Genomic DNA, 26032 nt, shown 5'->3' on the forward strand with positions numbered 1-26032 from the left:
CCCCTCTGTTTACTATTCTGGGAGGTGGCCAGGCCATAAAAAGTGTGCACAACTTTCTGCCATCGCCCTTTGCTCCCGGGGCACATGATGATAATGCACAAGGTGGATCTGGTCCTGGCACCGGCCCCTGAAGGGCAGCAGGAACTTCTTTATTCCTCCTACCCGTGGCCTGGCAGACACCATGGCTTCATCAGGAGAAGTGAACACCTAAGGCATGGGAACCAGGTGTACCAAAGGATAGCACCAGGGTCCTGTGAGCAGAGGGAGGCAGCTAGTGGAAAGGTGGTTGGTACTAAGTGAATAGGGTTTTCAGATCTTCAAAAGATTTGCTCTGTGACTCTGGGGCAACTGCTTCCCCTCTCCAGGCCTCTGTTTCCCCATCTGTAAAAATGGGGAGTCTGTCTACCAAAAAGAAATGGCTCTGGTCAAGCAAGTTTGGGAGGTCCTGCAGACTCCGCTCCTCTGGGAGAGTCACACTGATGCACTGGCTCATCGATGGTCTGACAAGCCCTGCAGTAGAGAAACCCCTAGAATTTTTTTTTTTTTTGAGATAGTCTCAGTTGCCCTGGGTAGAGTGCCATGGCATCATCTTAGTTCACAGCAACCTCAAATTCTTGGGCTCAAGTGATTCACTTGCCTCAGCTTCCCAAGTAGCTGGTACTACAAGCTCCTGTCACAAAAGCCTACTAATATTTTCGATTTTTAGTAGAGACGGGGTCTCACTCTTGCTGGTCTCAAACTCCAGAGCTCAAGCAATCCACCTGCCTCAGCCTTCCTAGGATTACAGGTATGAGCCACTGTGCCCAGCCTTTTTTTTTTGAGACAGTTTTAACTCTATTGCCCAGGCTAGAGCATCATGATGTCAACCTAGCTCACTGCAACCTCAAACTCCTGGCTTTCACGTACCCTGCCTCAGCCTCCCAAGTAGCTGGTACTGCAGGCATCTGTCACAAAGTCTGGCTAATTTTTTCTATTTTTAGTAGAGATGGGGTCTTGCTCTTGCTCAGGCTGGTCTTGAACTTCTCAGCTCAGGGGATCCTCCTACCTCAGCTTCCTAGAGTGCTAGGATGACAGGTGTGAGCCAGGGTACCTGGCCCCCTTGAATTTTCTTTAATCCAGCATTCCTCGTGTGTTGCCACCTTGGAGGCCCCTGCTCATACCTCCTGGAAGCCCACTGAACTCTACACACTCTGGGTGGGACGTTCTAGGCACAGATCCTTGCCTTCTCTGTGACTCAGTGTGTAGCAGCAGCTTTTGCTGTCAGATGGTGGCCTGGGTTTTAGTGTGACTACTTTCAAGCTGTGGGACTTCAGGCAAGTTACTTAGCTTTTTGGAGCCTCAGCCTCCTCATTTGTCAAAAGGAAACAAAATACTCTGACCTTAGACATGTATTTTGCACAGGGCCCAGCACACAGTAAGTGTTTGTGGTTTGGTCACCTGCTCACAGGATGGTTGCATCCTGGTATGAGATGCTGGCGGGCCTGACTCATGTTCCACCTACCCTTGGCCTCGGGAGACCTCTATCTGGCAAGAGTTCAGTGGCCAGGCCTGGGGAGCTGGAGGAGTTGCCTACATGGGAGGTCAGGAGGTTGGATGGGGCCCACAGATTGGGTTGGTGATCATCTGTTGATGGGTATCTGAGCTCTGTGACGAAAGGAAACTTCTCTAAGACAACTTGCAAGCAGTGTGATAGGCTGCCTTGTGCCTTGTGAGTTCCCTGTCATCTGAAAAGTTTCACCAGAGGTGGAGTGTTATCATGGCTCAGGAAAGAGACCCCTCAGATCTTGTCAGACCCTTCAGCCTCCCAGAGATGAGCAGTCTTCCAACTGTCCTGTCAGGAACGGCTGATTCTGCTTTGCATGAGGCAGTGTATATTCCTCCTCTGCTCCGTGGCAGGCACTGGTGCTGAAGTCAGATCTGGCGTGGCCTAGCCCTCCAAGACCCGCAGCTTAGTTGCGGCCTCTGGCAAATCAGAATTGTGCATATCACCACTTTGTTTTACAGACAATTTCAGGGAGTCCACAGACTCCACGCCTTGTGCTAGGAACCCAAGCTGTGAAGGAACCAGTTCTATCCCTGATTGCCAAGAGACTGGTGTGGGCTGAGCAGAGCAGCCACAGCTGTTCTGTATAGAGGGGCTCAGGATGGAGCAGCGTGTTCTGAAAGGGGTGGTCTCCAGCAGCTGAGGATACATGCATGTATGTGTGTGTAAGGGACTGTAATGGGACAGGGCTTATGACAAGAGGACTGTGGAGCTCTGAGTAAACAGCCTGGTTCTGGGGGATGAGACGCCCAGCCAGGAGGACATGAAAGGGGCAAGCACAGGCCAGCTAGGCTGGGCAGCCTCAGGGGGGTGTGGGGGGCAGTCCTTCCCAGTGGGACTGCTCTGGATCCACTTTCTCTGAACCTCACCAGATGGACAAGCAGCCTGGAACCTCGTTTTTCACAGTCACCCCTCCCTGGTGTGACAAAACACATGCTCTACAGTGATAAAATCTGAACGTTTAAGCAAATTAAAAATGTTTATTTATATGCATTTAAAAATATCTCCCTATATAATAAAAGGAAGTACATTTTCATCTAACACTTTCCTTAAATCAGCACACATCTCCATTTCACTTCTAGTTTGATGTGAGACAGAGAGAGAGAAAGAAGGGTAAAGAGAGATCGAGTATTTACCATTTGGATTCCTAAGTAGTTATTTTGCGAAGTAGTGCCCAAACACCCTCCCGCTGGAATGTGGGCAAGAAGAAGCAATTGTCAAATGTGCTTCGTCACTGAACTCCTGGCCAGTTGTGTGATCATAAAATTGAAGCTTCAATGGATGGATTGATTCATGTAGATAATATCTTCTAGAAAATCTTGGGGTTTTGTTTGTTTTATGAAAGTGCAGACTTTCCCAGCCAGGGCTGTGGTGATAGGGGAGAGGGATCTGAAGGTGGGGCCTGGGTGAGGTCAGACTCCTGGGTTTTAGGCATGACTCTGCATCCCTGAGTGAGAGCTCCCCCTCTGGATCTCAGTGTTCCCATCTGAGAGGCACCTCACAGTCCCAGTGACTGCCAGTGATGCTCAGTGGGTGCCCCACGATGTTTCTACTTAAGGAAAGCTGAAGGCCTGGCCCTGCTCCTCTCTCCTCCCCTAGTGCTGGCTCTGTGAAGTGAGGGGATTGGGGCTGCTAGGAAGGGCCCATAAAGAGGCTGGTCTACTTGGCTTCAGAGCCACCTGCCTCTCCCTACTCCCTATTCCTGGGGTTCTCTGTGCCGTCCAAAGGGCCTGAGGAAACTCAAGTGCCAGAGGGGGGAGCAGTTCAGCAAGGCTGCCACCCTCCTGTAGGAGATGTAGTGGCAGGCCCTAGGGACACGTAGAGGTGGGTCCTTTGGACCCCCTTGGATTCAGGAGCCCTTCACCTGTGCCTCGCCCCAGGCGCAGCCCATGGCTCTCCATGCTTTATCTTCAAAGAGATTCAGTGCTCTGTACGACATCGGGCACACATTTTTGGCTCCTCTGAGTGTCCTTACATATTAAATAAGATGCACAAACCTGTCTTCTCAGGGTGTTGGAAAGAATTAAAAATGAGGTCTTGGATGTTAAAGTCCATCATCATGTACACAGTAGGGCTTGCTTCATATTCATGGCCACTGCAGGCCCCTTATGGGGGTGGGACTGGGGGAAAGGGACAAAACAACACCTTTCTCCTGGGTCTGAAGAGCCCATAGCTTGCCCTGGGCAGCTAGGCTAGAAAGGAAGAGCAGCTGGTTGGAACAAGGCGGGCAGATGTGGCCCTGGGACCTGGCTAGGCCTTTACTTTAGCCCATGCTTTGATTTAAACCCTTGCCACTTCCTCCAAGCTCTGGGGGTGAGAGAGAGCAGAGCCTTCTTTGTTGTCATCCTTCCCCAAGGCCTCCCCTCAAGCCGACTGATTATAGGGCAACCTTAGATAAGACTAATGTCTGAATCAGGCTCTGAGGGTGAAAGGGGGACAATTTATAATGTATGTGATGGTCCACTAGTGCCTATCAGTCAGTCTAACAAACCAACATGTAAAATTACTCTAGCTAATAATTTCCCATCCTAGGCTGGTGGCTCATTTTACAGATATAAAGCCCTAATTTTCCCAACACCATACTGCCAGTGGACAGGAACCCAATTGCTGATAATCTAAGTCACCAACCATCACAATGCCATGGTGACACTTGTCTATCCCTTCTCCTTGCCTAAACCTCCCCATTTGGCTTTCATCCCAAAGAAAGGAACAATGTTGAGGACCATACTAGCCTGGGGGGTCCACCAGGACTGATGCTGTCTCTGATGTCACTCACTAGTTCTCTGACTTTGAGTAAATAACTTTTCTGTCCTTCAGTTTCCTCATTTGTAAAGTAGGAGTAATAATACCTGCCCTCCAGGTTGAGAAAACAAGACACCTCGCCCAGGACCCGGCACATTTTAGGTGTTCAATAAATAAGGCTAAATATCTGACTAATGGTGGAGTGGGCAATGCACAGTCAGTGAATAAATGTTAACTAAGCACCTACTATGTGCCAGGTCCTGTTCTAGATGTTTTCTATGTTCAATCTCCCTGAATTCCTCACACTCCTCCAAAGGAGGTAAGATCCTTAATCCCCATTTTACAGGTAAAGAGGTAATGCAGGGGATTAAGATCACACAGCAAAGAAGAGGGGCGGGGGATGCAGGAGCCCAAGGCTGGGCGCTGTTAGGGTCCAGGCACGTGGTCTGTGTCCCTTGTGATCTAACTGAGAAAGCCCCCCGCGCCCCCACCCCCCACTCAGGGCAGGTCACTTGCCCAAGGTCACACGAGTGGCCAACAGTTTCCATCGCGAACCCCCTCCCCACTCGCTCAGCCCCTCCAATCCGCAGCTCTGCGTGAGGGGGCGCGCGCATCTCCCCTGTTGTCTGTCAGTCAGCCTGTCTGTCTGGGTGTCTATACGGGCTCAGCCCTGCACCCCTCCCCAGCCGCGGGCGCTGCGCAAGGAGAGACAAGGCGTTCGCAGCGCCCGGTCCGAGCTCCACGCCCGCAACCGCCAGACGGCAGCGCTTGCGTCCGCACCCGCCCCAGCCCGAGCGCGGGAGCTGGCGGGGCAAAGGCGCAGCGGCCGGCGGACGTCTCTCGCTGCCTCACTGCTCTCTGCGTTGGGGGAAGCTGAGAGGGTGAGCCCAGCCACCGGCCCTCAAAGATGAAGAAGCTCCAGGGAGCTCACCTCCGCAAGGTAGGGCACCAGGGCGGGGGCGCAGACGGAGGGCTGGAGAGGCCCGACCCCATCGAGGCTCCTGGGGAGGGCTGGAAGGGGCACCTACCGGCTCAGGGCTCTGGGGGAGGTTCGGGCCCATCCGGATGGCAGGGAAGGGCGGGGTCATGTGTGCACCCCCACTCCTGTCCCTGCCATCTGGGGACCGAGATGTAGAGTGCTAGGGGCTAGGGTACACTGGGCCAGGCCCTGTGAACAGGTGTCAGCAGCCCCAGGAGATGCAAGGTAGGGTGGCTTGGGGCCACACGCTGTCTTTCCCCAGTCCCTCCGCCTGCTTTCCCCAGGGGTTGATTGCAGGGCGCCTGTTGTTAGAATAGCTAAGCCCCTGCCCCCCACCCTCTTGAGCTCAACTAACATGGCTGTGAGGGGTGGGAGGTGGGGTATGGTCCGGGCCCTCCTCATCTGTGCACTAAAGCAAGCTCCATGAGCCTGCGGGAACCTCCTCTTTCCTGCCACCTGCTTTCTCCTGCCTCCCTCATCTCCTGGTGGCTTTAGTGTCCCCACTGAGACCCCAGCAGACCCTCAGCAGGGCTGAAGAGAGGCAAAGGCAGGGAGGGGAGAATGGAAGGCCCAGGGATGTTGGTGGGGTGGAAACTGGGATGAGAGAGGTGTCTTGGGCCCAGACATTAGCCTGTTCCCACCTTGTCTGGTAGGGTTGGGCCTCCCAGCAAGTTTTAAGTATGTGAGGAGGAGGAATATTGGGGAAGTTTTCTGTCATTTGGCTTTTGGTATGGTATAGTCCTAACCAAGGAGTTAAGTCTCCTGGTACTATTCCTGTAGATGCCACTTGCCCTGTCACTTTGGACAAATTCATCCTCTAACTTGAACCTGGGCTGGGCCATCCCCAGTGTGGAGGCACCAGAGCAGCGCCTCCCCATGTATGAGGGGTGCAGAGAGGAATGGCATAAACTGGAGGGGGCTGCTAGATGCGAGAGGACAGTTGTCAGGGGCTGTGGTGTAGGCTCAACCCGCTCTGCCTACATATGCTGGCAAGTACTAGTGCACTGCATGCACACACACACTCATTCAAGCTCTCTGCCCTTGGCAACTGGGCTTGGAACCACGTGGTGTGTCTTTTTATTCACTGACACGAGCGACTTCTTGGGGGCCATTTGTGGGTCTCTTGCTTCCTTTTCCTATCCCCATTCTATTCCTCTCTCCTCTTGCCCTCCCTCTCTACCAGACCCCTGCTCCTCTCTGCCAAACATGGTGTAAACAGCCATGGTTGATGAAGGGAGCACTTGCTGGTGCTAGGCCAGGAGCTTAGTGAGCCTTAACTCATTTAATCCTCCAACAGTTCTGGGGGCTGGGTCCTATTATTCCACTATATAGACAAGGCAACTGAGGCACAGGGGGTGAGGGTTACTGCTTACTGGCTAGTAGGCTAAGCACCCTAGAGCTTACAGGGCAGAGGTGGGCTCCTTCCCCTCAGGGTCCCCTCCCTTGGTGTTAAGAAGGGGGATGTAGGGGATGACAAAATGCTACATCAGCAAAAGAGCAGCATTGCTCAGAGATGAGCACTGGACTGGGAGTCAGGAGATCTAGGGCCAAGTCTTTTTCTGCCCTTAACTTCCTGTTTGACCTTGGGCTCATCCCTTCACTTCCCTGAAATTTGGTTTCCTTATCTGTACAATGATCAACTTGGACTGTAGACTCCATTGTCCTTCTCTGTACTGAAGAAGGCACGAGAGGCGTGGGTTAGGCAGTCCTGCATCTCCCGGTCCCTGCTGTGGGGACCTCCCTCTTTTGGTCCCTAAGAGAAAGGGTGTAGGTCTGGCAACTCCATTGTGTGTTCCTATGTGACCCTGTGTGTGTGTCGGGGGGAGGGGGGCTCAGGAGTGGGAGCCTCATGTCCAGGTGGAAGTATGAAGCAACTCACTAAGCTTCCAACCCTGCCCCATTTATTTGATTGCTTCCTTCTTTCTCTTAACTAGTCCCATCGTCATGGTGCCAGCCTCCTGGGATTCATCCTGTGGTGGAGTTAGGGACTCCAACTGGGTTCCTGATTGGCCCAGCTTTGGAGGACCCCATCCCCTGCCCCTGGAGCAGAAGCAGGCATCCCTCTGTTTGGAGGAGGAGGGGGCTGAGCTGGCAGAATCCTGCTCTTGGAACTCTTGTCACCATGGAAACAGAGAGCCAGGACTGCTCCATGAGCATGGAAAGGGCAGCTTCTCTGGAGGGATCAGAGGAACCTCATTACCAGGACCTCCTGCCAGCTGGCCTGAATGGGGCTGGGGGTATCAGTGTGACAGGTCTTTTTCACCACCCAATATGAGGCAGTGTCAACTGGCTGCTACCCCATCACTCCTGGAACTCACCTGGGAGCAAGACAGCCTTGGGGAAAGAGGAGTAGGAAGGGAGGGGCAGGTGTCAGGTAAGCCTGGGAGCTGTTGCTATCCTCACCTCAGCATGTCCCAGATCACAGCTAAGGAACCACCAGCCATGTGTTCGTTTAACCTTTGGAACCTGGTTACTTTAAAAGCAGCTTTTCCATGCTTTTAGCCAGGCTGTCCCCGGTCAATAGCCAACCTCAGACACCCACCACCACTGAGGGTCTCCAAAGGGAGAATGCCCAATAGACCTCCCACCCACTTTGAACCATGAAGTGCACACTGGGGCTCCACTCACCTGTGTGTGTTCATCTCTTCTCTAGGGACAGCAATATTGTGACTTTCTGAGACAGATCAGGGCTCAAGTTGCTTCTTCCTGCAACCAGAATTCGCAGTTCTCAGTAGGCCCCTTAAGCCACAGAGCCTAAGTCTAATCCCTCCCCTGGAAGCCACATCCTTCCAGGTCTTCTCATTGCTGTGTCCAGGACTCCCAGCTTCTTCCTGTTGTCTTTCTGTAACCTCTTTGCCTAAACACCCTCCAGTCTAGCCACCTGCCCTTTGGACACACTGCTCAATCTCTGTCTTAAAATATGGTGCCCAGAACAAAGAAACAAAACTCCAGCACTGGTCAGTGGAGAATGGGGCTCTCACATCAGGAAGCTTTGGGCTTGAGACCTAGTTCTCCCATTAGCCAACCTGTTAAAAACCTTGGGTACCTCGTGACACCTCTTGGTGCCCCAGTTTTCTTCATGCTTAGTGTGGAGTTTAGATGAGCACTTAGCTCATAGAGTGGTTTCGTGAATGGAATCAGGTCATGTGAGTAAAATGTGTAGTGCCGTGAGCACACAGTAAACAATGTACAGTAACCGTTAGTCAGATCATCCATGCCCAAAATAAGCCCATCCCTTCCTTCACTGGCCTGTGTTAAGTAAGACCAGGGTCATTTTTTTAGTGTCTGAGCAACCTGCTGATTCAGTAAGTTTGTAGTCACCTAAAACCCCTAGGATCTCCTATGTGTGACTCTGTTAGCCCAGGTAAGAGCACTTGATTATCTGAACTGATAGAGCATCTTTCCATGTAACCCTGTCCAATTCCATTGTCTTGTTTTGGGGGTCATACTTCTAGCCTGGCTCACTTTCCCCCTCACCCTTTGGTCTCTCTGACTGATAGCCTGTCACTCCTGACCTGCTGATGACCCCGAGTGACCAGGGCGATGTCGACCTGGACGTGGACTTTGCTGCAGACCGGGGGAACTGGACAGGCAAGCTGGACTTCCTGCTGTCCTGCATCGGCTACTGCGTGGGCCTGGGGAACGTTTGGCGTTTCCCCTATCGAGCCTATACCAATGGAGGAGGTATGGGGCTAAGGTCATGTTGACAGGTGTCCAGGATGCTAGGCCAGGGTCCTGGGGTGAAGTGAGCTTTTAGGTGGCCTCAGCCACTGTTTTCTGTGTGACCTTGGGCAGATTTAGTTGTAGTGGCCTGGGGCCAGGAGGAAGAAGCTTATCCTGTCTTGTCCCTTTGCACAAGCTCCTCCTCCCTCCTTCTCATCCCAGGATAGATACCCGCGTGGTTTCCTCCCTAAGTCTGGGCACTTCCTGGGCCCTGCGTGGTGGGCAGAGGGAGCTGCTGTTGCTTCGTGATAAAGAGCTGTATCTGCCTGTTGGTGATCACTGTGCTGTAGCTTCTCTCCATCCCCTCCTCCCTACCTCCTCCAGAGCCTCGCTCCACCAGTCATTCCCTCTCCTGAATCTTCATTCTTTCTTCCTCTCCTGATTCTTTCCATTCAGACTACAAACACAAAATCTCTCCCATCTTAAAAAAATTCCCTTTTGTCTCCACTTCTCTATCAAGTTACTGTTCTAAATCTCATTAACCATAGCTTGGGTGGAATGCTCACCACCTGCCAGGCCCTGGACTTGGTGCTTTCCATGCCCATCTCCTTTAACTAGATGATGACCCTCCTTGTAGACAGGTACCACAGAGGCGTGGCAGCCTGGGCTGGGAGAGGCCCGCTGTCTTGCCCAAGGCCACAGGGCAGCAGACCCAGCATTCTAACCCAGGACTATCTTCTCCAGGGCCAATGTGCTCTCACCAGGACTCTGTATCTCCTCCCATCCCCACCAGACTCTTTAAAGAAGCATGGATTGATAAAGAGAGAGAGCTCCAACTAAAACTAGATGAAGCAGGCTGGGCACAATGGCTCACACCTATAATCCCAGCATTTGGTGAGGTCAAGGTGGGGAGGATCACATGAGGCCAGGAATTTGAGACCAGCCTGAGCAAAACAGCGAGAATCTGTCTCTACAAGAAAAAAACAAAACTAGATGAAGCAAAGAAAAGATAAATTTATATGGTTGGACCATGTGGAACTGGAGCTAACCTCTGAAACCCCAGGAATCCAATAATGCTCAAGGTGTCTCCCAGCTCTCCCTTGCCCCATCTCTCTACTCCTGCTCTTTGCGTGCTGACCTCATTTTTTTTCCCCTAAGACAGGCTTTCTCCCTGCAGTTGGCAGGTGGAGTGGCCACAGATAGTTCTGGAATGGCTTCATTCTCAGTGGGTTTAGCAACCCCAGAGCTTTCCAGAACCATTCTGTCTAAATGAATCTATACAGAATTGCAGGGAAGTCAGGCTGATTGGCCTGACTTGGAATATGTGTCTATGGGGGAAGAGGGGAGCTGGAGGGAGGGCAGGAGTGGGTTGGCTGGTGTGACTGCCAACCCTTCCAGAGCCATAAGGTGGTGGGCAGTTCTCTAAAGGAGGTGGCTGCCAGTATATGAAGAAAATGGAAAGTGATGTTGAGCCCACAGAACCACAGGTGGCAGTCACAAGTATTTGAGCTGGCATGGGGGAGAGGGGCTAGCTGCCTTGCAAGATGATTGAGCCAGACGCTGAAGGGCATTGACTTTTGTACTGAGGAGTCTGCAATTTCTCCAATAGGGAATTCACTTATTCCTTTCCTCATTTATTCATTCATTCACTCAGCAGGTGTTTCTCAGTGCCTGCTTTGAGCTCAGCCCAATTCTGGGCACTAGGGCTCCAGAGGTGAGTGAATCCCTGTTGGCCCCCCTCAATCCTCAGAGACTTGGTATAAAAGAGAAGACAGACCTCCAGTGCCCCATCAGGTCCACAGGTGGTGTCAGCCACCAGGATGGGTGGGGCTAGAGCTGGGCTTTGGGGACAGCTGTCCCTGAGACCCTTGCTTACCCTCTCTTTGGCAGGAGCCTTCCTCGTGCCCTACTTCCTCATGTTGGCCATCTGTGGCATTCCCCTCTTCTTTCTCGAGCTCTCCCTGGGTCAGTTCTCCAGCCTGGGGCCCCTGGCTGTCTGGAAAATCAGCCCCCTCTTTAAAGGTGAGGCCTCAATGGTACCCAGGGATGGGTGTCCAAGCCTGGGGGAGGCAGGGAGGTTGCCCCACCCCATCCCCCAAGCTCCAGGCAAGGAGGGAAGGTGAGCCCAGAAGGTGCCAGCTCCCTGGAGGCCCCACCACTTGCCTTTAGAGGGCTCAGCCCAGCAACCCAGCATCCAGCAGCCTCTCCCCATACCAGGTGCTGGTGCAGCCATGCTGCTCATCGTGGGCCTGGTGGCCATCTACTACAACATGATCATCGCCTACGTCCTCTTCTACCTCTTCGCCTCCCTCACCAGCAACCTGCCCTGGGAGCACTGTGGCAACTGGTGGAACACAGACCTCTGCCTGGAGCACAGAGGCTCCAAGGATGGCAATAGGACCCTGCCCCTGAATCTCACCTACACCGTCAGCCCCAGCGAGGAGTACTGGAGGTCAGACAGCTGCCCACCTGGCAGTGTGAGAGGCCCCATGCCCCACCAAGGGTGGGCAGAGGGCAGGGATGTGCCACAGCCTCAAGGAGCTCAGCATGTAGCTAGGGGATGAGACCAGGTGCTGGTGTTAGGTGGATTTTGGTCTTTATCCCAGCTCCTTACCTGGCCAGCTGTGTGGCCTTGATCAATTTATTTGGCTTTTGGTGTTTTATCTATAGTGTGGGGTCAAAATTAGTCACTATTTCAGAGGGCTGTTGTGGAGATTAAAAGAAAGAAAGCATGTGGTTTGTGCAGTCTGGTCTGGTGGATGGTCAGTGCTCACGGAGAGCTAGTTGCTGCTGATTGTGGCGGTGGTGGTGATGACAGGAATAGTAACATTACCCCTCCTCATAACAGGGACTGATAATAGCCCCTATTTTATAGAATGTTATCCAGCCAGTCATTTACATATTCATCTATTCTTTTAATAAATGAATGTGTATTTACTGAGCACCTACTGTACCAACAGGTAAAGCCCTTAACACAGGGCCGGACTACATACAGTAAGGACCATCTCAGATTTGTCTAACGGGAGAGCTAAGAGCTAAGATTTGTCTAACCAAGAGAGTAAGGTACTGTCATGAGAATTAAACAAGGTAATGCAGGTGAAACTGTCACCACAGCGCCAGGCACATTGCTGGCCCTGGGAATGGTGAGATGCTGCTGCTCATCACCCCATCCTAATGCCTCACCCCAGAGCTGAGAAAACAGGGCTCAGAGGCTTGCTCAGTAGTTAATAACTCTAAGGATTCCTGATTTCATATTTCTGGAACATTCTAGAGTAGCCTGGTCCTTTGAGGGGGGACTATTGGCCGGCCAGAGAACATAGACTAGACATACTTCACTTAGAAAAGACTGCTCTTGGGAATTTTCTCCCAAAAGGGCTCCAGGTCTTGAAATGTTTTGGTCTCAAATCTGCACATTCTGCCTGGTTCTTCCATGTGTCTGCACTCACTGAAGAGCGTGCCTGACTACTGGGAAAGGATGGGCCTGGGTCTGCAGCTTAAAGCCACAGAACTTGATGTGGCTACTAGCAGCTGCCAAGGGTTTCCATGGCAATGCCATGGCCCACTGCATTGGGATGTTGGCAGGAAACAGATGGCACTGTCAGAGGGCTTAACTGAAGTTTAGTGAAGGGACGTCTCAGAAGGTCAGAGAAGCCATGGGAAAAAATGAGGCATCAGGGACTAGCCAGGGAGAGAGGGTGCCACTCATGAACCAAGGAGGCAAAGGGAGGGAACCAGGGGGGAACTGGAGCCTTGGAAGAGGGACTGCCCAACAAGAGCTGTGGCTGCAGAAGAACACAGCACACCAACCCCCTGGATGGCATGTAAGTGTGTATACGTGTGTGCGCAAATACCCAACACACACTCCTCCCATCCTCCAGTGTGCTGCTGTTGCCTCCCATCTGCCAAACCCAAATAGAAGCTGAAGGGGAAGGGAGCTGGGTGATGGAGTCTACAGAGGCCAGCCTCCTGGAGTAGAGCTGGTCAGAAAAAGAGCAGGGAGCAGGAGGGTAACACATGGAGAACAGCAGGAGAGCTTGGAGGTTGGATACGGCTCGACTCCATGTCTGTGGAACAGAGGACGCTCAGACCTTTGTCTCCCACAGCCGCTATGTCCTCCACATCCAAGGAAGCCAGGGCATCAGCAGTCCTGGGGAGATCCGTTGGAACCTCTGCCTCTGTCTGCTGCTGGCCTGGGTCATCGTGTTCCTCTGTATCCTCAAGGGTGTCAAGTCCTCAGGCAAGGTGAAGCCTGGGAGGCCTCGGAGGCCTGAGGGGCTGGGTGAGGGGAAGGCTCCTTGGAGGAGGCAGGGTGTGGGCTGCGTCTGAAAATAGACTTCAGCCAGGAAGAGGGGAAGAGAGAAGGCACTGGGGGATGAGCTCTGCCTGAAGAGAGATGTGGAAATGCAGATGCGCAGTGGGCCAGGCTGCTCTGCTAGACCAGAAGCTTATCAAGGCAGGGTCTGACGTTGCCCAAGTGCATCCTTACCCAGTGCTTGGCTTTTTGAAGGAGCTCAGCAAGAGTTTGTTGAATGCCTGAAGTGTGGGTATGTGAGTCAGGGCTCTTTGAGAGGCAAGAGACCAAACCCAGTTGTCACCCTCACTTGGAAAGTCTTGAGGATGTGCGTTAGGCTGGGTTTTAGGGGTTCAGCAGATGTTATCTGGGTCTCGGTAGTGCTTTCTTCCAGGTTGGCTTCCTTCTGAGGCTCCAATCTCCATGAGGTTGACCCTAGCAGTTGTAGGTTTCCATCTTATCTGCTTGGTGAAGGGTTGTCTCATCCCCAGTCCACAAGTATCCTAGAATTGAGTCTTATTGGGTCAGCTGGGCCATGTACCCATCCCTGAACCAGTCTCTGTGGCTGGGAAGGTGTGATGCTCTGCTTGGTGTAGCCTGGACCTCATGCCCACCCCTGAAGCTGGCAATAGGGTCAGCCCCAGCTGGGTAAAGTTGGGATATTGCTATCTGAAGAAGGTAATGGGAAGACAAAGCCACAGGTGTCTACTTTAGGTGATAAAGGGGAAGGAGGGTAATAAGGCTATTTTGGAAAGACTTGGAACCCTTCTGAATGGTTTTCTAAATCTTTTATAAATTAGAACTTGTTCCTCTGCAAAATGCTGAAGTGTCCACAAGGAACAGAGCCATGAAAAGACTAAAAAGAAAGCGTTTAGAAAAAGAGAAGAGGTAATCATGGTCAAAGCCAAGGCAGTGAGATGTTGAGACTTCATCGTGTTTGCTGAAGGAGTGGCCGAAGGTTTGAGAAAAGTAGGGAAGTAGACAGAGGGGAGTTTGGGAATGCCAGATGTCTGATGACCATGCAGAGTGGATTTTTTTTTTGGAGACAGTCTCACTTTGTCGCCCTTGATAGAGTGCTGTGGCATCACAGCTCATAGCAACCTCCAGCTTTTGGGCTTAGTCGATTCTCTTGCCTTAGCCTCCCGAGTAGCTAGGACTACAGGTGCCCGCCACAATGCCCGGCTATTTTTTGTTGTTGTTGTTGTTGCAGTTTGGCCGGGGCCAGGTTTGAACCTGCCACCCTTGGTATACGGGGCCGGCACCCTACTCACTGAGACACAAGCACCGCCCAATGTGGGGTGTATTTGTGGGGACAGAGAGTGGGCATGGGGAGGAGGGGACCTGGGCCAGAAGCTGCAGTGGAGATGGATTTGGGATGGCCTTGGGAAGCAGGGTGACTTTGCTGATATTGGGTGTGTAGAGTAAGGAGGGAGGGAAAAGAAGCATCATGGATAAAGCCTGGCTCCTGGCTTGCCTGGCTTGGCCTTCACAAAGGTTGCAGAGGTAAGTCACTAAGATGAGGACTGTACAAGAGGAGCAGTGTGGAAGGAGGGTGGCCTTGCCTTCAGCTCCCCACTTATCATCTCTCAGGTGGTGTATTTCACAGCCACATTCCCCTACCTCATCCTGCTCATGCTGCTGGTCCGTGGAGTCACCCTCCCAGGGGCCTGGAAGGGCATCCAGTTCTATCTTACCCCCCAGTTCCACCACCTGCTGTCTTCCAAGGTGAGGCCCTCTGGGCTGGGGTGCAGAGGGAGGGCTCAGATCAGGGCCCGGGAAGGGAGAGATGGCTCCTCGGAAAAACAAGGGGGCAGGGCAAGGAATCTTCCAGGTTCCAAGCAGTGTGCTTGGAACTGTGGCCGGGAGGTTGGAATGCTCTGCTTGGCTGGGCCTGAGTTACGTGCGTGGGCTCGTGTGTCTTTTAAAAAATTATTATTTATTTATTTAAGTTTTAATTTTTAAACTGATAACATTGTACACACTTATCAAGTACATGAGGTTTTGAAGTATGGGATGTAATATATATACATGTATATACATCTAGCTAATGCATTATCGCTTTTGTGGTGAGAACATTTAACATCCATCCACTCTCGAATAGCATCTTTTGAGAATACAATACATCATCACTAACTATATATTATACTTCACTTATTATTCTTAACAATCCTATGCCATTTTACAGATGAAGAAATGAGACCTAAAAGTTAGTTGATAAGTTTATAGTCACGTGGCTGGGCAGTGGCAGAGCAGAGATTCCAGCCCATTTCTGTGTGACTCCAAACCCCGAGGAGGGCATTAGTAATAATAATAGTACTGACAGTGAATATTTGTTATTCATTGACTGGTGATTGTGCCTGACCCTCCTCTACCATTTTGCATCTAGGTAGTGATTTAAGCCTTACTATCTCCCTGAGAGGTAGGCACTATTCCTATCCCCTCATTACAGATGGGTCCTGGGAGGTGATGTGGCTTCCCAGGCTGTACAGCTAGAAAGTGGTGAAGCTGGGATCCAAACCCAGGTTACTGTGACTCCAGGCAAGAAGTACAGGGGTTACACAGGCTTATTATAAATACAAATCTCCTGAAAATTTTTTATTAGGCATTATGTCCTTCAGAAGTGGACCAAGCTTAGAGATCATCTTATAGATCCTGGGTGGGAAGCTGAGGCCGGCAGAGGGTAAGGGACTTGCCCACATCCTGATGTGCACGCACTGGGGCAGGGTCTGCTGGCCACAACACCCTGGACCTGTTGCACTGTCTTTGCCTACCTTCCTTCTCTCTCCTTGGCCCACTGCACACCATGGTGTGCCAGCCCCTCTCTCTGCCCTCCCTCTCCATCATTCCTGGCACAGGTATGGATCGAAGCTGCTCTTCAGATCTTCTACTCCCTGGGTGTGGGCTTCGGGGGTCTTCTCACTTTTGCCTCCTACAACACATTTCATCAGAACATCTATAGGTCAGTGTCCCGTAGCCTCTGAGACCCCAGGTGCCAAAGCCGGGAGGAAAGTGGCTGGCCAGGGAGGGCCTCAGGGGTTGAGAGTAAGGCCGGCTCACCCTGGCTCATGCCTGGACTTCTCTTGGCAGAGATACCTTCATCGTCACTCTGGGCAATGCCATCACCAGTATCCTGGCTGGCTTTGCGATCTTTTCCGTGCTGGGCTACATGTCTCAGGAACTGGGTGTGCCTGTGGACCAAGTAGCCAGAGCAGGTAGGCAGGCTGCCAGGTCTTGGTGGGGTGAGAGTGTGTTTCAGGCACTGCGGGGGCCTTGCTAGTGAGCCTGTGTGTGGAACAGCAAGATTGCACGTAGGTATACTATGTGTGTTTGTGTGCACGTACACACATGTGCATGCAAATGAATGTGTCCTAACTGGTCTTTGAGTATCCATACGCAAAGGGATGGGTGTGCAAATGTGTGTGCATGAACCTGTGTCTGGAGGTAAATGAATTTTTGTATGAGACTGTCATGTTTTATACCTTGTTTGTACAAAGGCATCAGACTGTGTGTTTGGATGCTTGTGTGCAAGTGAATCCAGGGTGAGAATCATCTTGGAATCAGTGTATCTTGTGCCAATGGATGTGTGTAGTTATGTGTGTTAGTGGGATTCTTTGGCAAATGGTTATGTACATAAGTGTGTTCTAATGAGATTCTATTATTTGGTTCTTGTGTTTATTCATGTACTTATTAACGCGTCTATTTTGTCAGCCTATGTCTGTTGAGCACCTACAGTGTGTCAGCCTATGTCCTAAGAGTTAAGAAGGGTCAGAGTGTGTATTGAGTGTACTTTCTGGGCTTAGCTAAAAAAGTGGTCCCAATGTGTAAGAGGCTGTGTGTGTTTGAGTATGCATGCATATGGGGGCCTACTGCACGCTCCAAGCTGTTGACCCTGTGTGTCCTTGGCCCAGGCCCTGGCCTGGCCTTTGTTGTCTACCCCCAGGCCATGACTATGCTGCCTCTGTCACCCTTCTGGTCCTTCCTCTTTTTCTTCATGCTTCTGACCCTCGGCTTGGACAGCCAGGTAAGCCTTGTCCATGGCAATGGACACCTCATGGGGTGGCACAGGGGAGGGGTGTGCAGAAATCTGGCCCTCAACCCATCTCCTCCCCACAGTTTGCCTTTCTGGAGACCATTGTGACAGCTGTGACCGACGAGTTCCCATACTATCTGCGGCCTAAGAAGGTGGTGTTCTCGGGGCTCACCTGCATAGCCATGTACCTGCTGGGGCTGGTCCTCACCACTGAAGTGAGTAGCACGACAGGGAGGATGGCGGGGAGGACAGTGGGCTGGGTCGGGCTGGGCCAGGTGCTCACAACTGTGTCTCTGCCTGGCTGAGCAGTCACTGAGCCACCTGTCTTTCCCGCTGTGAGGACCCCAGTCCACCCCAGGCTCTTTTTCCTGGGGAGGCAGTTTGGCCCTGTGATCCAGACTCTAGGCTTTGGAGTTTTAGTTGAAGAGACCTGGGTTCAAATTTTGCTCCTGCATTTACTGAGTGGCTTCTGGACAGTGGCTTCCACTCCCTGAGCTTGTTTTTCCTCATTAATAAGATATGGGATGTGCAAGAGTGGGCTGTTCTGGGCCTCAAATAAGATGAGACCTGGGAGGCTGAGCAGATAGCCAGCTGGTGCCCTGTCGCTGACACCCCCAGCCAGTCTGACTGATTCCTGCTCACTTCTTGCCAGGAGAAGGGAGCTGTAGCAGACAGCAAGGCTAGGAGAGGGGCCCCCCCAGCTTTGTGACTTGTGTTCCAGGGGGGCATGTACTGGCTGGTCCTTCTGGATGACTACAGTGCCAGCTTCGGGCTGATGGTGGTGGTGATCACCACGTGCCTCGCCGTTACCCGGGTGTATGGTGAGAAAGGGTGTGAATGGTGGAGTTGAGACTCCCCACAGTGGAAGAATGGGATTCTCCCTTGGAGCCCCCCTGCACCTGGGTCCGTGGTCCCAAGGGCCAGGGTTTCTGGTGGGGGCAGTTGGGGTAGAGGAGGAGCTGCTGGTGCTCGTGGGGCCTGCTGGTAGGGCCATTCCTCCTCCCCACCCCTTGCAGGCATTCAGAGATTCTGCCGAGACATCCACATGATGCTGGGCTTCAAGCCGGGCCTCTACTTCAGGGCCTGCTGGCTGTTCCTGTCCCCAGCCACACTCTTGGTAATCAGGGGTGGGAAGGAGGGTTGCTGGCTGGGGTCCCAGGGCTGGGAACAGGATTCCCTCTGCACATTCCATCTGGTAGGGCCACCCTGGCCCACATAGGAGCCTCTGTCCGGGTGGGGTGGGCACAAGGTTCCTTGTCTGTGCTCCTGCCCTGGGATGCCCTCAGCTTTTGTGGCTGTGCTGGGCCTAACTCTGCACTTGGTTGGTAAGTGATTGCGGTGGTCCTTCAGGGCCTCAAGGCCTCAAGGCCTCAGGTCCTCATGGGTGGGACCTTGAAGCTGTGCTTTCTCCTCGGAATTGGAGTGGCTCAGGGATGGGTTATCTCAGGAATTAAGGTACTTCTGAACTGGGCTATTGCAGCCCTTGGCATTGAGTCAGCTTGCAGCTCAGGCCTTGCAGAGGTGCCAGAGATGCACCATCTGAGGTCCTGCTGCAGCTTAGAACATTGGGTGGCTCTGGGCCGGACTTTCTCAGGCCTAAGGCTAGCACTGGGCTGGGCTATCTTAGACCTTAAGGTAGCTCAGACCTGGACTAAAATCCCAAGCTCTAGGACTTACCTGGGGCCCACTGTGATGCTGGCAGTCCGTGCCCCTACAGGCCCTGCTGGTGTATAGCATTGTCAAGTACCAGCCCTCTGAGTATGGCAGCTACCGCTTCCCACCCTGGGCCGAGCTACTGGGCATCCTGATGGGCCTGCTGTCCTGCCTCATGATCCCTGCTGGCATGCTGGTGGCAGTGCTTCGAGAGGAGGGTTCGCTCTGGGAGGTGAGTGCCACAGCCTGCCCACCTTTGGCCTTCCTGCCCCATGGCTCTGCCCTGGCCCCTGCCGAAACACAAACCAGCTGCACACCACCTTATCCTGGGCCTTGCAGGCTTCTTCCAGCCTGAGGCAGATCCAGGGGCTGGAGCCCTTCCCTGTGCCACCTCCAGCCACATGGAGAGGATGCCACATCCAGTGATCCCTGATGATAGGGGGCTGGCTCAGTTCTCTTGGTGAGTTAGGCAAGGGTTAGGACTAACTCAGGTCACCAGCCCAGAGCTTCCCTCTGGAACTCAAGGTCAAATGGCAAGACCAAGGGACCCCAAAGGGTGGGCTATCACAGCAGGAATTCTGCTGTGTCCCTAGGTGGCCTGAGATAGAATGATGGTGTGAGCCCTGCATATAGCCATGGTTTGGGGGACAGACCCAGAAAACAGAGAGTGTAAGCTGCTTGGCTCAAGGGTCTGCACTTCTCCCCTTGGGAAAGGGAAGTAGTGACCCTGTGGGTCAGTGACATGCTGTCTGACCTGGAGAAATCCTGCCTTCTCTGAACCTCAGGGTACCCTCTTGACACTGAGCCTTTCTGTGCATGTGGCGTCCTCGGGTGGCAAGAGGATGCCATTGTGCATGGAACTTGAGTGAGCCTGATGGAGCCTAGAGGGAGTGTGGAGGACCCCACCTTCAACACACACACACCATCAGCGTGTACGAGAGCCTGCTAGTGCTGGTTCATGAGAGCTAATCATGAAATATTTAGGAATGTGCGAGCCAGCTATCAAACCATTGTTCCTGACAATGACAGGAACATTTACACCCCTGAAATTGTCTACAAAGCAAGCCTCCCCTGCCCTTCCTGCACACCTGAGTACCAGCACATTACTGCCCCTCAGCTGCACTCCCCCCAAGTCTCACTGTTCCACAGCAGCCCTCAGCTCGCCCTCATGCCTCACCCGGGAGAGAAACTCAGCCTTCCCAGGCAGGATTGGGTTGTGGTCACACCCTCTAGAACACAGGGACAGCCTGAAGTGCATCCCCTACACTGCCTCCAACCACTGTGTGATGTGGGGCAAACTCCTTCCCTTTTTTGAACCTCTGGAGCTCCTCCTGTGTTACTAGAGGAGCTTGTCTTCTTGCTTGAGAGCCAGGGTGTCTGCGAAGAGAAGGAGAGGAGAGTTGCTGAGGATGGAGGCCCCAGCTCCTAGGAAGCTGCTATCCTCAAGTCTTGCTAATGAGGGGCTGGGAACGCTGTGCTGCCTAGCAGTCTCTGCCTCTCTCCTGTCCTGCTGCAGCCACCCACAGCCAGGTGGAAGGGGCATGTTGTTGGGGGATTGCAGGGGATTGTGAGTGCTGCAGGGGCGTGATTGCCCTGCTCAGGAGTGCCACTTTCAGAGAGCAGAGCTTCCAGCACTGATACACCAGATTGAATCCTGCTTCTGACATTTGCGAGCTGCGTGACTCTAAGCAAGTTACTGCACCTCATGGAACCTCTGTTTCTCTGTCTTTAAAATAGGTACAGTGATACCTACTCATAGGGCTGCTGTGAGAAGAAAAGCAGCTCATCAATGTAATCAGCATTGTGGGAGGCAGAAAAGCAAAGTATTTAAAAAATTCAGGATGGGCTCGGTGCCTGTAGCGCTAGTGGCTAGGGTGCCAGCCACACATACTGGAGCTGAAGAGTTCAAATCCAGCCTGGGCCCACCAAACAACAATGACAACTATAACCAAAAAATAGCCAGGTGTGTGGCAGGTGCCTGTAGTCCCAGCTACTTGGGAAGCTGAGGCAAGAGAATCACTTAAGCCCAAGAGTTTGAGGTTGCTGTGAGCTGTAACGCCACAGCACTCTACCCAGGGCTACAGCTTGAGACTATCTCAAAAGAAAAAAAAAATTCAGGATGCATTCAAATCCCATTGCCACCACTTCCCACCTATGTGACCTTAGCCAACTTAACTAACCTCTCTCTCAGCTTTAACTTTCAAATGATAGCTATGGGGGTAGAAGGTAAAAATAAGACCCCTCTCTTTGGGATACTGTGAAGGTTAAGCCAACACTTAGCACAGAGATGAAGCATAGTGGCTGCTCAGTTGTAAGCCAGGAGTTCTCACAGAGGGTGATTTTCCCCGCAGAGGACATATGGCAATGACTGGAGACATTGATGGTTACCATGGAAGGGAGGGAGGTTCAAAGGGAGTGATACTGTCATCTAGTGGATAGAGGCCAGGGATGCTCTCAAACATCCTTCCATGCCCAGGGCAACTCTTGCAGCAGAGAATCCACCAGACCAAAATTTCAGTAGTGCTCAGGTCAAGAAACCTTGCTCTGAGCACTAGTTGGAAGCAAATCTAAGTCACTGCTCTCAAGGAGCTTGTATTTTAATGTGGGAGACAGGCAATAGAAAAACAGAAAGGTAAGTGCTGCGCTGTGCAAATGAATGAATGAAACAGTACAGGGGCAGAGTGATGATATTTTGGCTAGTGTGGTCAGAGAAGACCTCTGCGGAGGTGACAGAGACCTGGCTAAGGACAGGGTCATTCATATAGATCATATCAGCTCATATCTAGGAGGAGGGCATTCCAGGCAGAGAGGCAGCCAATGCCAAGATCCTGAGGCAGGAGGGGCTAGTGTGTTTGAGAACAGCCTGGAGGCTGGTGCGGAAGAAGCAGAGGAAGGAAGGAGCATGGTAGGAGCCGAGGGTAAGGAAGTCAGGGGCCAGGACCTGGAGGCCGTGGTGAATACTTAGGATTTCATTCAAAAATCCACATTGGCAGGCTTCTGAGCAGAAGTAACATGCTCTTAGCACACTTTGATAAATCTTACGGCTGCGCAGTGCTAGGCCCTGGGTTAAGGGCGTTGCACACAGTATGTCCCTTGGGGCCTGCACCCAGTAAGCTGCACTTCATTTTGGTTGTCCCTCTTTCTATAAGGGTCCAAAGGCTCTCCTGGCAGAGCAGACAGGGCTTTGGGAACATGACTGAGGAAAAAGGAATTCTGGAATGTCCAAGCTTACTCATTATCTTAGTCAGCCCCCTCCTTCCATGGAAACTGAGGCTCCAAGAGGGAAAGGTCAGAATCAGAATCAGAAGGAGTCAGAAGGTCAGGGCTGGAGGAGACTGGGAAAGTCAGCTGCAATCCTGCCTCAGTTCTCTCGGTTCAGAGCTCTTTCCCCAATGCTCAGAGCCTTAGCACCCAGCATTTAAGAGAAGATTTCTGGATAGGCCTTCAGATGCTCGGGGAGTGGGGGGGGAGGCTTACAATTATAACAACAGCTACCATTTCCAGGCGTTACTCTGTTCCCATCACCCTGTCAGGTGCATCATCTCAGTGTCCTCCCAATAATCCTATGAGGAGATCAGGACTCCTGAGTTACAGACCAGGAGGCAGAGCACAGGGAGCTCAAGTGGCATTGCCAAAGGCCATGTTACTTATCAGCGGCAGAGTAAGACTCTCATGCAGGCACGTGTATCACTCCCTGGGGCCTGCCTCCACACCATCACCTCTCCTTGCCGCCTCTGGTCCCCAGAGTTGTTGCAAGGACTCTACTAGGTGATGTGGTCAGGTTACCACTGGGTGCCTGGCCCTGGTAAGGGTCCAGCCAGCTCTGTCTGTTCTCACCACTGTCATTGGTCTGCTGCAGCGGCTCCAGCAGGCCAGCCGGCCGGCCATGGACTGGGGCCCATCTCTAGAGGAGAACCGGACAGGCATGTATGTGGCCACGCTGGCAGGGAGCCAGTCACCCAAGCCGCTGATGGTACACATGCGCAAGTACGGGGGCATCACCAGCTTCGAGAATACGGCCATCGAGGTGGACAGAGAGATTGCCGAGGAGGAGGAGTCTATGATGTGAGGCCCAATCCTCACAGTCCCTTGTGAGGGGCCCACAAGGGCCAGCTGTGCCCTCTGGGGTTTTGAGAGCCTTTGGGGGGTGATGCTGGTCCCCCAGTGCAAGTCCCTCCTGTGGTCTCTGCTTGTCCTGAAACCTTGGTCAGCTCCTTGTGTACACACACACACACACACACATTTTCAAGCCTGAGAAGGACTCAGCTCAGCCCCACTTTGCAGCTAGGAAAATTGAGGCCAAGAAGGTGGGGACTTGCTCAGGTCACATGGCAGAGGTGACTTGACTCTAGGCCACCTGACTAGCCAGCTCTCTTTCCAATGGGGCTGCTGACACCACCTTCTCATCTCTGTTCAGGGCCCACACCCCTCCCTTTTCTTGGGGAGCCCATCACCATGTATACTTCAACAAACCAGAATCTTGAGCTGGGCAGGGAGGGTCAGGGATGCAGAGGCTCTGAGAGCCTCCAGGCCCTGGAGATGGAGGCCAGTAAGTTAAATGGGGAGAAAGATCCCTGGAGGTTCCTGTGCATAGACCCAGTGGGTGGGTCTCCTGAAGGAACTGGGAGTTGAGAGCCCAGGAGGATGAGAAAGGTTTGTCAAAAGAGGGAGAGGAGGGCAGAGAGGGAGGGCCACTGGGCCAGGAAGAAGCTGAGCTCCCTGGGGCAGAGACTGTTACCAGGTTGCAGGAGTGTCCTGGGTTGGAGAGGAAACTGACAGGGGTGGGCAGGAGATCCGCATGAAGGGGAATATGGTTCTGGACTTGTACAAGGAGGATCCGAGGGGGACAGTGTGGAGGTGGGAGGTGTGTGGAGGGAAGACAAGAGGTGCTGGTGGCTTGAGCCAGGGCTGCTAGTGGGGACAAAAAGAGGCCCGGCCTTTCAGAGAAGGGCCACCCCTTCACCCACCAGACCCCAAGCTGCACAAGCTGGGGAGGTGGGACCAAGGGCCCCACTCTTCCCTTCTCCCTGTCCTGTCCTCCCTTGCACCTCTCACTATCTCCTGAGCTTCAGGCAATCTTGGGAAGCTGGTGTTGGTCCTAGGTGGCGGGGCAGCCATGAGACCCACAGGTGGTCCCCGTGTACACCCATGCAGCTGCAGGGCCTAGGCTGGCAGGAGGATACAGGCAGAGAGCAGAGGGTCCCTGAGAGAGGAGAGTGGGGCACAGAAATGTCTGAGCAGGACTCTTGCACATGGCGTTGTCCAGAAGGGCAGGGTACCCTCGAGCAGCTCGGCCAGCCTCTGCGCCCTGTGTCTGTCTCCTGGTGTCTCCTCAACCCATCTGTGTCGTCAGCTGGTTGTTAATAAATACCATCGAAATCGTGCTCCTGGCCTGCCTCCTTACTAGTGGGAGCCAGGAGGAGGGAAGCACAGGCTTTCAGCTCCTGCTGGGCAGATGAGGAAACTGAAGCTCAGCTACCTCCCTTCCTGGCTCTCCTGGTTTCTAACAAGGGCTCTGTCCGTGGGTGGGTGGGGCTGAGGAAGGCAGAGGAACTCTAGGCCTGTAGAGACCACTTAGTTCCCCATTGAACCTATGGAGGCCAACAAAGGGAAGAGACCTGGTGAGGTGACCCAGCCAGGACAGCCAGAGCCCTTCCAGGCCAGCTGTCTCTTCCCCTTTCAGCTCCTTTCCTGCAGGTGGAGGCTGGATCTGAGAGACCAAGGCTGGGAGGAGCCAAGAATTTCCCAGGCTGGAAGAATTTCCTGGTTCCACCCCTAATTCCTGGAAGAGCCTTGTCACATAAAAGATCCTCAGGGGCTTTCAAATTCGAGGCCCAGGTGTTTGTGAAGGCTTTGTTTGGGGGTGGAAAGGAAGAGCGGCTGCATATTTCAGATATTAATAAATTCTCCCTAACAAAGGCTCAGGTCCCCCTCCTCCCTCGCTTTCTTTGGGGCTGGGGGTTAAGGGGAAAAGATGAATTTGCCACTTGCAAAGGATGCAAGGATAGCCTTCACAATTCAGCTGGTGAAGGCTCCATGGACTAGGGAGTACTCCTCACCCAGCCTCTTGGCTAGGAGTCAGGAATGGAGGATCCTAGGAGTGCAGACTTCTCTTCTCCTCAGATTCCGGGTGTAAGATCTGAGGGTTCTAAGAGCCTGTGGGTCCCAGAGCCCTGCCCCACCCCCGCCTCTGGGCCTGTGGTCGCTGTCCTGCCCTCCCTGGCCCAGTTTTCCAATCTGTCCTGCTTTTTCCATTTCCTCTGCTCTCAGGCAGCTCTGCCTGCCACACCACCCGCTTCTTCCTCTGTCGCCTGTGCCATCTCCCAACTGCTCCTGTCAGGATTCCTTTATCATGTCCTGATTACAGTGGGAGCTGATTGGGGAGCAGGGAGCCCCAGACAGCCCAGTAGGCACCTCAGCAGCCCTGTCCACTGTGGGACACCAGCCTATGGTCCTAGAATGTTCTAGCCAGTGGCAACCTATGTGTCTAGAGGGCCAGCCAGGAAACCTAGGTGAGCAAAGCTATCTGTGTGAGCGGGAGAGTAAGCTGCAACTCCCTCAGTGAGTGCTGGGAAGACAAGAGGGAGTGGTGGGGTCTGTGGTGAACTAGAGAAGAAAGTGGGACAGAGGCTACCTCTCAGAAGGTGGCCCAGATTGCAAGATCTGGTTTTCTGAGAGGAAAACTGGAAATCTGTTTTTATGAAAATTTTCCCTTTTAAAATGTGGACAACTGATTCAAAAGTTGTGAAACAGGATGTTCCGGTTTAAGGCCTCCTCTTACCTCCCTGCAGGCTGATTGCTCAGCATAATGAGGGGATGAACAGCCTAAGGGACAGGGCTTGCCCTAGGACCCAGGTGACAATGCTGGAGCTGAGGCCAGGCCCCAGGGTTCTCCGCCCTCACTGGGTCCTCCCGGTCCCATCTCATCTGATCTTGAGGATCTCTGTGTCTGTGGAAACCTGAACTTGAGAGGCTGGTGGAGAGCCCTGAGGGACAGCTTACATGCATGGCTACAGCATAGTATAGGTACCCTGGGTCCCTTCATTCCTGTTCTAGAGAGAACCTGCTTGGAGTTACCCAGCCAGGGCAAGCAAAGGTGTCCCCAGGGTGCCAGGAGTTATGGAGATGAGG

General features: G+C 52.9%; 1 protein-coding gene across 2 annotated transcripts; it reads left to right on the plus strand.

Moving 5' to 3' along the window:
- Nucleotides 1-4787: 4787 nt before the first annotated feature.
- On the plus strand, nt 4788-24789 carry SLC6A7 (solute carrier family 6 member 7). Of its 2 annotated transcripts, XM_053567237.1 has the most exons (15): nt 4788-5225; nt 8765-8948; nt 10818-10949; nt 11145-11379; nt 13031-13169; nt 14809-14943; nt 16074-16177; nt 16306-16430; nt 17127-17239; nt 17332-17463; nt 17970-18069; nt 18265-18365; nt 18966-19133; nt 22761-22966; nt 24585-24789. In XM_053567237.1, exons 1-15 carry the CDS (start codon nt 5193-5195, stop codon nt 24613-24615), a joined length of 1938 nt encoding a protein of 645 aa, XP_053423212.1. In that variant the 5' UTR covers nt 4788-5192; the 3' UTR covers nt 24616-24789. The 2 variants fall into 2 exon arrangements, with proteins under 2 accessions (XP_053423212.1, XP_053423213.1); XM_053567238.1 differs by lacking the exon at nt 24585-24789 and having other exon boundaries at nt 22761-24548.
- Nucleotides 24790-26032: the final 1243 nt, after the last annotated feature.

This window comes from Nycticebus coucang, chromosome 17 (assembly GCF_027406575.1).
Source record: "Nycticebus coucang isolate mNycCou1 chromosome 17, mNycCou1.pri, whole genome shotgun sequence".
NCBI lineage: Eukaryota > Metazoa > Chordata > Mammalia > Primates > Lorisidae > Nycticebus > Nycticebus coucang.

What these genes read in the sequence shown, in the direction of transcription:
- SLC6A7 (XM_053567237.1), top strand. Translation starts at nt 5,193, where the DNA reads ATGAAGAAGCTCCAGGGAGCTCACCTCCGCAAG. An exon ending in TTTCATCAGAACATCTATAG is followed by an intron (nt 16,178 to 16,305) that starts GTCAGTGTCCCG and finishes TTCTCTTGGCAG; the next exon opens with AGATACCTTCATCGTCACTC. An exon ending in AGGAGGGTTCGCTCTGGGAG is followed by an intron (nt 19,134 to 22,760) that starts GTGAGTGCCACA and finishes GGTCTGCTGCAG; the next exon opens with CGGCTCCAGCAGGCCAGCCG.